Here is a 13,110-nt window from a genome sequence, read left to right on the forward strand (position 1 = left end):
TTTAACTTCTCTCATCATTATCATTTATAAGATGTTCCTCTCATCTCTTACAGGCAAGAGTTAGTTGAGACACTCCGGGAAAGCTAATATCTGCCTCTGTTTGCTTGCTTGTTTACTTGTTTGTTTGTTTGTCCTCCTCGTTGGGTCTTGAGTGGGCCAGCGAACAAGATTATAAAGTTAACAGATCCGGTCGGGTAAATATTTGACTTATCTTTGCCGCCTTTTTTCGTTGAACATTAACAACGAGGATGATTTCTTATCCGTTTATATTACTACAGCGAGCGGGAAGTTCTTCTTTTCTTACGCTGAATTGTACCATTATTTTTCGGATATTATTCATACGTACGTTTAAAAAAAACAGTTTTTGGACATTTTAAAACATTTAACGAATTTCCATCCCTTGGCCGTCCACGCGGACACGTTTGCGCTTTTTATTTTTTTTTTTATTGAAACCCCATATATTTATATATTTGCATAATAAGTGAGTATTTCGTCCACACCACACCTACCTACCCTTGTTGCTTGTTGCTGTTTCGTGTGTTCTGCCCGTGTAGCCGAGTGTGGCGAATTTATTCCTTTATCTTTTATACTCTACCCTACCCCGCCCCCACCGCAGCCGGAACAATTCATCTTTCCGCTGTATTAACAATTTCGTTTTTCCTTTCAAATTCTTATATTCTTTTTGCACGCCTTTCGTTCATAACATTCACATACACATCAAATGCAAACAGACACCAACATACACACACTCACTACTAAACAGCAAACATTACATTGATTTCGGGGGTGTTTTTGTTCTCTCACTTTTACCACTTTTGTTTTCTGTTTTATCCAATTTTCCTTTGTTTGCAAATCACTTTTCCCATCACTTGTGCTTGTTTTGCATTTCATGCATCATTTTTAAGGATTTAATATGATCAATCAATATTTAAGTGCAATAGCTTTTTTTGTAATTTCTGTTTGCAAATAAACAATAAAAAAGAAAAGAAAGAAATGCTTCCAATTTTCAATTCTTCCATTTCACATAACCATTGCATTGTGGCGGTACAACAACAAAAAAGAGCAAAATCGATTCACTTTTACAGCAACAAACGTAATTACCAGGATATAACATTTTGTGCACGATTTTCCCGTATTTTGCACTCCACTCCGTGGAGGATAAAGGAGATAAAGAAACAAAAGGCCTGGCAGACGTGCGCTTGCTGTTGGCGGCTGTGTGTGAAAGTGAGCTGCTCACACGGACGGTCCCGAAAGGATTATAAAATTATTTCATTTTCGTTTACCGATTCTACTACACCGCCCCGATTCGTTGTTCTCTTGTCGCGTTTTTTTTTATTATGTTTCTCTACAAGTGAACCGAAAAGAAAAGGAACGCACGTGGACGAAATTTCGTTACCTTTAATCGAGTTCCTGGCCTGGCACGCACGTAAAGTTCATCGAAACGTCTGCCCCTTTCTTTCATCCCGCCTTATAGGAGAACAGTATGGATAGGATTTACCGTATTTATCTTTCCCTTACTTCACACACACACACACACCTTAACGCAATTAAAATTGGTCCTTTTTCATCAAATAAAGCACGTCACGGGCAGGCAAACACACCAACACAAATTGGAAGGAAAAAAGGTAAGAAAATAGAAGTGGAAAATTTTCGACCAAATTTCAACGCTCTTCAACTTTTCCACTGTGTGGCTGTGTGTTTAGATATTTTGAGGATATTTGTCGGCCTTTTGGGTACTTACATTCTTATGTTTATCGTTATTTTGTTTTCTTTTGGGTGTTGTTTTTGTTTGGTCCACTAGGGTTTTGAGTAATGCAACTGGAGGGTGTTTTTGTTCTTCTTTAAGTTAAGACTCTTTTGACACTGACCATCAATATATGCGGAAGGCTGGATGGGGGATGGCCCCCGTTGCTATGAGGCAAAGTGTGCTGTGGATTTCATTAAAAAAACGCCGATCCAACCCATATTTGGTGTAGGTTCTTTGCCCCAAGCACAGCAAAACATTACGGATCCATGGAGGCGTGTCGTTTTACATGGGCAGTTTGGTGGTTCCTTTTTTGCTTTAATTTGTGAGGGTAAATAGGTGTAAGTAAGCTTACTGTATTTCTTCTTCTCAATTATTCACGATCATTGGTGCGATTTTAATTGCCCGAATCTATGCAAAATCCTAGCTTGTTAAAGCCCTTCTCAGCCACATTTAATCTCGGTTTGGTAATCACCGAGTCGGTAGGGACGGTTGTGTGAGGTAAGATCCAGCCGGCCCTTAAGGATGTGATGGAATTGAGTAGGATTATTATGCCCTGTTTTTTTTTTTTGCTTTGTTTTTGCTCCTGGTCTGACCCTTCAATTTGTGTGCCGCGCAACGAAAGCTTCTTTGCATTACCAATCATCCGCGGATAATCCGATCATCTAACTGGCAAAGCGGGAGAGTGAGAGAGAAAGTGAGTAAGAGAACCCCGAGTAACCGTGTTGTACTTGGAACCGGTGGCGCGGTGATTATGCAGAAGCTTTTGTGTGGATTATTTGTGGTAAAACTTAAAACTCTTTCTTCCCTTCTTCGCTCGCTGCGCTTCGTATGCCCTCGCAGAACCCTACTAAAGCTCGCAAAACCCTACTTCGCGGAAAAAGGATACATCTCCCTCTCCCGGTGTGTTTGTTTGCTAAGTGAGCTTCAAACTACCACCCTACCCTACAAACCCCCCCTACAAATCTGACCCCATTACACAAAACAGCTCGCGCTGGACAGTGCACGGGGATGGGCTGATGGTGGTGGTAAAGCATACAGTTGCTCCAGGGAAAGGTGGTGTTTAATCTGCATTATGGTGAATGTATTTCAACAATTATTCCTGAACATTATACACGTACACAATACAAGCGCAGTTTCCTCGTTTTTTTTTCATTACAAAATACGTTGCTTTTTTTGCTCTTACTGTGCAGTTGGTGCAGTTTGCGCTTAACGTTTAATATTATCCAACCATCAAAAACGACTATTCATCCTCTGTTGCGGGGTGTTGTGTTTTGCGTGTATCGCCCAAACGCAAAGGATAAACTTTTGCGTCTAAAGCGCTTTGCCTACATTTAGGCGCAGTTTTCGCTTTGCTGCGCGTCGCCGTGTTCATCGTATATATGCTCCTGGACACCCAACCGGACGCCCAAAAATTACTCCAAAAAAGATGTACATACATAGGCACACACACACTATTCACCAATACACTTTGCCGCTGCCTGAAATATGCTTTGCCGTTCATTAAATCGCTAGCGTTATTAGATTTGCTTTAACGTGTTGCGGTGTATAAATTCTTACAAAACTGTGCCCTCCCCCATTTTCTTCTATTTTACCTTGTTTTTTTGTTTGTTAGTAAATGTACTTCCCTTCACTGTCTATCGCTTTTGCTGGATGGCTCTATGTATATATGTGTATGTATATTTACCGTGCTTAGTAGCTTTTCTCTGACCTGCATTGTTCCATGAGCGGAATATTTGAATTTTTCCAACATTCTGTCGTGCGTGCGCGTTTGGACTTCTTTGCGTTTGTGTGTGAGTTGCGGGGACGCATTTTCAGCAGTTTGCGCCCACAATGAAGCGAGCGCCTGTTTATCACCAAAACAGGAAAAAGGAAACGATAAAGCCTGATTGCAATTGAATTAATGTCAATTATCATTATCACACCGATGGGGAGGGAGGGAGTGTGCAAGATCTAACCCGCATTTTCTCGCTCCCCACCGTATGTGCGTTCCCTTCCGGTCTAATTTTTCGTTGTACAATAGGTTCGCAGAGATGTCTTTCGCTACATTCGCTGCCCCCGCCCCGTATCTGTGTCTGCTAGCTCGCACCAAACAAAGCAGCAACTTGCGAACTAAACGAACTTGCCTTTTTTTCTTCCATAAATCCTCTCACGCAGCGCCATTCATCCGGATCGTCGTGTTTCGGCCCTGAAGGAAAAGCTTACTTCTCTAATCGGCCATCATACTTTTTTTTTATTCTTTCGTTTTCTTCTTTCTGCTGTCCCTAAGCGACGACGACGACGGCGACCTGAATTATATCATTTTTTTCGCTTTTCTTTCGTTTTTAATCATCCTTTTTGCTTGCTCAGCACTAACCAAACAAAAAAGAGTATGTGTCTGTGTGTGTGTGATTGTGTATTGGGCTGCAGGAGAAAGAAAAGGTAAAGCGAGAGCAATTAGTGAGTAAGAAGAATCGCTTGCGAGCATTGTATATATTGTGCACGGTCGCGCGCTTTTGTTTGCCCCCTTCCAACGATCCTTTGTCCTGCGAGATGGTGGACAAACTGGAGCATAGACGCGACGCATCTGGGTGTGTGGGTTGCAGGTCATTTTGTGATATATTTTTTCTTCTCTTGTCTTGCACACACACGCGAAAAGCTGCTGTTGCTGCTGCAACGGTTTATCCTGCGGCTAATCCGCTCTCCTAACTTTTTTGTTCGCTCCATTCAGCACGGCTCTACTGTCGCTTGTTCAGTGTGATGCCCCCCCGTCGTATGATGCTGGCATTTATGGGCCAACGGTGTTTGCACTTATTAATTAAAATCCTTCCTGTGTGTTCGTTCGTTCTCTGTGGTTGTGTGTGTTTACGGTACCACAACACGTGCCAAATTATTGAATAGATGTTTCTCTTTCCATGATATTGAATAGATGTTTCTCTTTCCATGATAATCTGGTAAGTCGCAGACGCTGCCACCACAAGACACCCTCTATTATCCCTAGGTAAGGGGCGCAACATTTTAACCAATAAAACCGAATCGATTATTTATGTTCTGTTGTGCAATTTAGGGCAGCACAACAACACCTATTAAACGCGCCGCCGCCGCCGCTGCCGATGAAACTAAGCAGAACAATTCGCTGGACAACCAGGCGCCTCCATCGCCCTCTAACTAATGAACGAAAATACTGAACGGACGCAGCCTGTCAACACGGTTATAATAAACTGCCCTACACTATGTGTGTCTGTGTCTGCGTGTTTTTGTTTACTGCACACCACGAGGATCATCTTACGCTTCTTCTCTTCTGCTTGTCCCTCTCTCTCTCGCGTCGACCGTCGCGCCACTATTCATCATCCAGTGCAAAATCGAACGATATATCGGGCCACCGGCGTGAATCATGCTTGCCACCATCACCACCACCACCACCTCCTCCTCCTCCTGCTTTCCCTACCAACTGGTGCTGCTGCTGCTGGTGATGCTGGTGGTGGTGATGGTGGTGGGGTAGTAGCTGATCCGGCACCGGCTCGTTCCACCTGCCCTAATGCAGCCGATGGCCGTCGTCGTGGCTCATGCACGTTTCCCAGCGCGAATGCTTTTCCGGCGTCAGGTGCGTTATCTGCACATGGATCGCCTGCACCTTCTCGTACTTCGGCGGGATGGAGCAGAGCCGATAGCTCACCTCGTCACCGGGCAACGGCACGTACTCGCCCTCGATGCTGTCGCAATGGAAACAGAAACAGAAGGATTATTGTAGAGCAGGACTTTGTTTGTTAAAGAAAAAACAATAAAACGGTACAGGTCTCGGTATACTTACTCGGAAATGTGTACGAAGATGTCGTCACCGCCGGCATTCGGTGTGATAAACCCGTGACCTTTGCTTCTGCTGAACGACTTCACCTTGCCCTCCTCGATCGGGTTACGCATGGCACGATCGGAGCTGTTGTAAAATGGAAATGGAAGGGAAAACAGAGAGAAAAAAGAAACCAATCAAACTGAGTGTTCTCTGTTGCTCTGTGGACATTTCATTTGAGGCTAGAGAGGTACTGGGAGCAAATACACGGACACCTCGGGACAGGTACCGTAGAAATAAAAGAAAAGGTAACACTTATTCAAACATAGTTGGCCGTTTGCACGGGTTCAGGTGTGTCGGACCGGGTTCAATATTGACACAAGGGGGGAATGATAACATAACATTAGCTCAACCGGCTACTAAGATCGGATGAATTCCCTTTTAGGACGAATTTTCGTTTCCATTTGGTGTGAGGGGTGAGGTGAATGCTTCTACAACAAGATGGTGCAACAGCAAATAGACACACTCCCTCGGTTCACTAGAACCGAACGGGGACATTTACATACACGATACTTCACACACACACACACTTACAACGAAATGCGCAAAAGCTTTTCCAAACATTAGGAGGCGAAACTTTGTTAGGATTGGGTTGGGGAAAGGGGAAAAGCTTTTCGCTAAGAGAAACTGCACTTCAATTCTTGGGTAAAGGTCTGATTGGACTGGAAGACACACAAAAAGGGGGCAAATCAAACGCCACCACCACATTTGGGGTTGTCTTTTCCAGGTTCTGGTTGAAGCTTGATGTATGATGCATGGGAGAGAGTAAAAGGTTTCAGCCATCGGCCGCCCCCTCGGTATTCCTCGTTCTGGCTGGCTCCATTTACGTTGCTTGAGTGTAGAGTTGGTTTAACTTTCTTCTGCGTTCAGGGAAGCAAAGCAAGATAAAGTTTCAATTCTGCCATCACAACACAACGCGTCACAACGCGGTGCATCGTCGTGTGGGAGTGCCAACAAAGACACACAACAGAGTGGAGGAGTTTGAGCGAGCAGCAATCTTGGCAATCTGGTTCGCGCGAAAAGGCTAAAAAGGATGGTTGTATGTGCGCATGCAATAATTACTTTTTACGCCTTCCTTTCAGCGTGATAATGCGCGCACACGGCGACACGCACACACAACAATATTTCCATCTTCAAGAGTCCTTTCCGCACAGATGTTGAAGATAGATGTGACAAATTTTCTGCAATCAGAGCCATCTCTTTAATGGAGTTTAAAGAGGCAGAGGTTGTAATTAAATAGCTGAGAGCATTGCGCGTTTCTAATTAAAATGTCTTAGCGCTCCAAACCGCAGCGCACTTACTACTCTGTGTGTGGAGTTGAGAGGCTTGAACCACAACCTGCGGTATGTTTGTCGAGAGTGTCTCACACTACACCATTCAGCTGGTTCGAATGATGCGAGCCTACAACATGGTTTTAATCGATTTCACCCGATTTTAAAGCGACAACTCCCCTTCTCAATACCCTCAATTTCCAACAGTTGAGATATTAAATAAGAGATATCAAATGCCACAGTACATGAATTGTTCAACACCAATGGCATAGGAAGATCAGCTAGCGGAAAAAACTCACACAATGTTGCTGAAAACGGTTTCGCTAGAATTCCAACTCCGATCAGGCGCAAAAAGAAGCCAATGAAATTGATTCTCCGTAGGAACGGTGCAAAAGGCACGAAACGTGTATAACAGAACCATACCTTGGGTGGAGATAAAAATATCTTCCCCGTGGTGTGCGTGTGCTGTGCAAGAAATTGATACATCTTATGCAGCGGCATCCAAAGAGCAGAGCACGATTGGTGCAAAGCACGACGGCGTATTCCATGAAGGAAGAAGCACATGCTTGTTTGTCTTTATGAAACATAGGGGAGAGCTGTAACAGTAAACATCTGATAGCGAGCAAACTTTGTCAGTCTAATTAGTATGCCCTTTTGGGGGCCCGAAACGAGCGGCAGGATGGTGCCGTAGTAGATGCTCTGAGCCGTTGATCACGTGCTTTTAACATTGAAGCTTCGTGCAAGTACGAACGATACCGATACATTAGAAGTTTGTAGTAGTGGAAGAAGAACTTCGCGAAAATCTCAATTACACAGGAACCAATCATTACCTCGAAGTTGGATACACAATTTTACACCCTTTCTCCCGTTTAGTATGATGAAGGCGATTGCCAAACCTAAGAACGTCATCATTAACAGCTAACCCTGGAGTTCATGAAGACAGTGCCGCGCGTGTGTGGGTGTCTAGTACGCTTTTATGGAAATTGCGATGACATTTTGTTTTCCATTTCCTATCCACCCAGTGGTGAGTTGGCAGGATACGGCATTTGTCATAAACACACTGTTTTCGCTAATTGCGTTATCTGTGCATCGTTCACGGGGAAAGTCAGATTTATGGCACCGCAAACACACTACACCCACGCGGCCAGCAGCAGGTGAAACTTTTAGGCGCGTTCGTTAGTGCTCGGGCGCTCATCAATCAGCCCGTTGATGGCAGGGCGATGATTACGTTACCATAATTTGCCATTAGCAGTACAGCATTAAGCAGAGGCGTTTGCTAGCAAATTGACGTATGCAGGTGATAAGCGGAAATTTGGAACGAATGGAATAATTTTGTGGTCGAAAGAAATGAGGAATATTTTCGTCAATTATTCATCATTTGTTGTTGGCGCTAATTTTAAATTAAGCTAGAATATATTTTCCGGCAATCCAGGGGTTTCAGGGTCAATTTAGGATTGTGAACAGAGAATTACAGGGATTTTCCGAGTCGGATTCCAATGTGCAATGCATTATTCAGAGGTCGCAAAATGTTGTATTTGCATCACAATAATTGATAATTAATAATTAGTAATTTCATGGTTTGGATTCAGTTTGACAGCGTTTTGTGAGATGTTAAAAATTGTGTTAAAGATGATGATAATAGACATTGAAAAATAATTCATAAAAAAAAACTTCAAATACAGGGTTTTCCGAGTCACTTTTCGTTCTACGCCCCTTCTATATTTTTAGCTAGAACATTGACGTTTCAGCCTATTCTTGGAACATTGGGGTCCTTTCCGTTTTAAGTTCGTAGGCTGAAATTTCAGCCTGTCAGCTGTTTTCATTGTATAGCAGTTTTCGAGCAGCTATCAAAGTGGATATAATATACAGATGAGCTTGTCCCAAGGTGTATGAACTTAGAAGGCTGATTTTTATCGCTTCTGTTTCTGAATGAAGATTGTAAGAGTGTTTTGAGTATTCGTCAAGCCTCCAGAAAGCTCGTTGGAGCAAAAGTTTTCACCCATCCTGTCAAAAAGTGATATTCAAATTTGGTTCGGAAAACATGCTATCCCAATTGACATTTTCGAGCACGAATAATCGGGAATTCGAGCAAATTCCCTTAAACTGGAGCCTTAAACTTCCCTTAAACTGCACTAATTTAAGGGAATTCAGAAGGCCTTTAAAATCAACTGTGATGCGGCTTTTTCGTTGTTTTCTTCTAGATTCGCTCGGATATGATGTTTCCTATCGTTATAGTTGGTCATGTAGCCATTTTATAATTAAATAATATATATTTTTTTATAAAATAACGTCACACAAAATTCGTTTTTGTTTTTCATAAAAAATTAAAACTACGAATGTAAAATGAGCTCGATGCCATCGTCAATCGATAGAAGAAAGTCTAATTTACGAACTCACAAAATCTTAGCGCTTTCAACACACTTGATCACACACAAATCCACAATTTCAGGCGTATCGAGTACTAATCGACTAGATATGGGAAAACAAATTCGAGCAAATGTCACTTGGGATGAGACCACCTGGACTAGATACACTTTGATTCTAGATTCCACCACGTGATATTTTTAATGCACCTTGGGGTAAATGTAAACAACACCGTGTTTTCGAGCAGGTACTCGAATCTAATTCTAGCTTTGAGGCTAGAATAATCTAGACTGAAAATTGCAGGCTAGTTTTTTGTGTGGTTTTGTATGGAGTGTTTACATGATTTCAGCCTCCAACTGTCAAACTCCATACAAAAAACTAACTAGAATCGTGAAGGGCCCCATTATTAGAATAGATGATTTCAATTGCCAACTGTCCAACTCTATATAAAACACTGCCTAGCTAGTTTACCAATAGCTGTCAGACATTCAGCCACTTTCCCAAACTCGATCGACGAGGAACGATAGTTTACGTTGCCTAGATACAACGGTTGCTTTAATTTATTTCATGAGTATCTTGCTAAGTTGTACCATATCGTAGCGCAAAATATTCAAAAAAAAAATCCAACGAATCCATCATTTTATGTCATTTTGACAAACGTTCCCGAATTCGATAGAGTTTGGGAAAGTGGCTGATTGTAATTGCATCTCAATAAAATTTCAATGCATCAACTTGATTTTCAACACATCACAAAGAACTGTACAACGTTGTCCAGAGCCTTATTGAAAATCATGTGAAAGAACTGTCAAATTATCGCGATGCAAATACAACATTTGAAAGTTGTTGAAAAACATCTTGCAGGCGGTGAATAACGACGGGCACAGTCGAGCATGACTTGAATAACACTGCAAATAACGTTTGCCCTCACGCGATCTATTTTCATTGCTCCACAGCGGGTGTGTGTCAAGCAGCAGCTAGTGTTCCTATTACGCTACAACGAAGCAAAAGCTCGTGTAAGCGGCAAAATGTTACAAACTAACAGCAAAACAGGCAGCTAAAGTAAAGGATTAGGAAAGCGAAACAGAACGGAAGTGTCATTCCATAAGTGAAAAGGATTTCCAGTACAAGCTTAAGAGAAAGGGAGGATCCACACACCACCACACCAAGACACCGGCGGCTTAGCGAAGTGCAAATCTCTCCACCATCCATCTAGCAGCAGTGCGACTTTTCCCTCGTCCAATGCACACATGTACCGAGGGTTGGGCACACGAAAAATTCATCCTTCAAGCTGAGTGACTTTCTGACACAGTCTTCTCATGAATGATGCATGAGAAAACCCCCAGTCATCTCCAACCCCAGGTGCATCCGACCATTGTGCTTTACGGTCTTGTTTGCTTCTAGTTGTGCTACAGTTCCGCACACTGGCCAAACGAAACCGTCGTTGCGCGGGCAAGTGCTTTCCCGGGCTTTCTGCTTGCACAGATGGTGGATGACATGCAGGGGAGGCGCTATGTGCTACTTCCTTTTTGCCTATTTCTATGCTACAAAATGGGTGAAGGGAATTAAAAATTCTCCAAAGAGTAGCGGCTAATGAATGGAACAACGATGCACACACACTCCCTCTCTTCAACTGATGCCTTTTTCAATTTACTTTTCACCTCCCCAAACAGAGCGCACTTCACGTAACAAACTCCTCACTTTACAATTCGCGCACAACAATTGATAGGACTGTTGTCGACAGCGGCGAAAACAGACAAAGGCTACTTTCATCTACGCTACACACCTGATTAGCACCAGTCAGCACCACCTTTCCCATCGTGGCCGACTATACCTGAACGGTGTGTTAAACGGATAACAAAGTCTCACACCATTACTCAATATGTCGTTCCTTTTTTTTTCTTCCTTTCGTGCCCCGGTGTTAAAAGAATTCCATTTTAAACGATCGTTCGTAAACACTTTCCATCCAATGCTATTAAAGGCAACCCACCACCACCCTCCCCTGTTTTTGTCTGGTGTGGTAGAGCATCGTGACCCGAACAACCATCAACACGGGCAACACAGTGTTGGAGCTGCTGCTGTTGCTGCTGCTGCTAGGATCATTGACTCTTTGCCAGGCTACAGATAAAGGAGCTGGTGGTGGAAAGGAAAACATGGAAAAAAGAGAAGGGCTCGAGAAATCGAGTCTCCACGGTTGAAAGTATCCTTTGGTAGGAAACCTTTTTTCCATGCTCCAACGATGCAGGTTGAACACGAATGGAATTCCTGAAGGATGAAACCTTCTTGTCTTGTTTGAAGCTGTGCTCACCATACCACCAGCAGTAGCAGCAGCTGTATGGAGCGACACATTTTTCATCGTTTTCAGTGTGTAAACAGAAAAGCGGGCAATAAAACAACAAAAAAAGTTGTTGCATTTTTCCACCCCGCTGGTGTGCTATTGCGCTATCAAAGAATGGAAAGCGAGTGCACAGAATGTCAGAGATTTGTTGCATGCCGTAAAGTAGACTGACAGTCTCGCAAACCCCTTTTTTGTAACACCTTCGCCTTCGAAGGTGTGACATCTTATAAGAGCATTCTTTGAATAGCTTTAGAAGCGTGCCATAAATATTAGTAAATGTTGTTATTTTTTTGTAATGCAAAAGGAACGGTGTGATAAAAAATAGATTAATAAATATTAATTTCATGGCACTACAATGCTTATTCATTATGGATTCTCATTGCATAGTGGGGCCTTCTCAGACGATTCGGATTGATCGAGTCCGTAGCAAGTGGGCATATTTTCATGACGTAGATCTGTATCATTAGATTCTTCAGTTAGATGGTTCAGTTAAATGGTCCTATGGCCTAGTGGCAGCCAGTAAAATTTTCTTTCCATATCCAATGGTCCAAATAACGTAACGTGAGTCTATATCGTTCCTGTTTCCATTCCAAGATTCTCGTTATTGTTAGGATTTTCTATCAATATCGAGTAAAGAACCATACACATTGCATTTATTTTTAGCAAAAGTATAAAATTTAGCGCATGGATAAACAACAGGATACATGATTTCTGTTCCAAATCAGGCAACGGTCAACTTAGAAATAATAATGTGCACACACAAATCGATACAAGCGACATGCTTCTAAAGAATAAGTCATTGAATAACTTAAATGGATCGGCGATATCATATTGAGAGGACATAGTAATGCCCAAGTACTGAGCAATGTCCAAGAAATCCCAGTTTGATCCCGCGAATAAACTCTGAATCAGAGTTTATCGGAACATTTTTCCAGTTTTTCGACCGCATCCATGAAAGCGAGTCGTGCGAACCTCGTATCTCAAGCAATATAATAGATTATTCGTTACATCCAAATCTACAGTCACATCCCTGGAGTTGAACTCGCCTATACAATCCAAAGCGAAATGATTAGACTTGTATAAGTCTAGGCCTCATTCGAATGAATCCACAAACTCAAAGGATGTTATGGAACTAAGGCATCAAGAAAATGCGAGAAAACATCAAATCCTGAAACCTCCCGAGGTCACTCGTGCCTCACAAGTTCTGCCAACGTGCCATGCAGAACGCTTGTAGATTTTTTATAGTGATGTTATGAGTACTCTCTAAAGGATAAGAACATCAAAAATTGATATAAACTTCGAGCATTTCTTTTAATTTCATGACAGTTTTGGAGAAACTTCAGGCTTCCAAACGAGGTACAATTTCTATTGAGATCTTCTTAAAAAAAACAATATAGTTTATAACTCTAAATAACAACACCTTAAGGCTATTGGAAACAAAAGACTTATTATTCAGAAGAATAAAAACTCGTTGATAGACAGCCTCTCATGTTCGTATACAAACAAAAGTACTTCACCAAGCTGCAAACAATCACTTGCCATAATGTGCACAGACCGACCCACAACATGA

The 13,110-nt window shown here is 42.4% G+C and overlaps 1 protein-coding gene across 1 annotated transcript in view; it reads right to left on the minus strand.

Moving 5' to 3' along the window:
- Positions 1–436: 436 nt before the first annotated feature.
- The window catches only part of LOC120893340 (cold shock domain-containing protein CG9705), a 37,428-nt gene continuing 24,754 nt past the window's right edge, over positions 437–13,110 (minus strand). Inside the window, exons 2-3 of the mRNA XM_040295153.1 lie at positions 5,535–5,657; positions 437–5,436 (exon numbers count right to left, since the gene is read on the minus strand). Of these exons, the coding sequence (XP_040151087.1) occupies positions 5,259–5,436; positions 5,535–5,657 (301 nt within the window). The 3' untranslated portion in view covers positions 437–5,258. The remainder of the gene's footprint in view (positions 5,437–5,534; positions 5,658–13,110) is intronic.

Source organism: Anopheles arabiensis, chromosome 2, assembly GCF_016920715.1.
Source record: "Anopheles arabiensis isolate DONGOLA chromosome 2, AaraD3, whole genome shotgun sequence".
In the NCBI taxonomy this organism is placed as follows: Eukaryota; Metazoa; Arthropoda; class Insecta; order Diptera; family Culicidae; genus Anopheles; species Anopheles arabiensis.